At 39.1% G+C, this 274-nt stretch overlaps 1 protein-coding gene across 1 annotated transcript in view; it reads left to right on the top strand.

The window, feature by feature from the left end:
* Positions 1-274, top strand: part of LOC119588119 (jouberin-like) — a 10597-nt gene that overhangs the window by 5257 nt on the left and 5066 nt on the right. Inside the window, exon 6 of the mRNA XM_037936827.1 lies at positions 21-160. Within this exon, the coding sequence (XP_037792755.1) occupies positions 21-160 (140 nt within the window). The remainder of the gene's footprint in view (positions 1-20; positions 161-274) is intronic.

Raw genomic sequence — 274 nt, 5'->3', positions numbered from 1 at the left:
TGAAATACTTCCCATTCCAGGTGCACATTTGCAACGCAGACACGGGAGACTGGCTACAGAAAACGGCACCAGAACGGAAAGTCACCTCCTACTACGAGAGCAATGACGTTGACCACATTCTCCCCATCATGACGCAGCCTTATGATTTACGCAAAGCCAAGTAATTGTGTTTTTTTATTTTTTTTCTTTCATTCTGTGTATTGGCTAAAGAGATAAATTTGTTTTAGAAAAAATTGAGGTCTTTTAGTGAATTGGTTTGATTCAGTGTTTTTCT

This window comes from Penaeus monodon, chromosome 23 (assembly GCF_015228065.2).
Source record: "Penaeus monodon isolate SGIC_2016 chromosome 23, NSTDA_Pmon_1, whole genome shotgun sequence".
Taxonomy (NCBI): domain Eukaryota; kingdom Metazoa; phylum Arthropoda; class Malacostraca; order Decapoda; family Penaeidae; genus Penaeus; species Penaeus monodon.
This window is presented reverse-complemented; position numbering and strand designations above follow the sequence as displayed.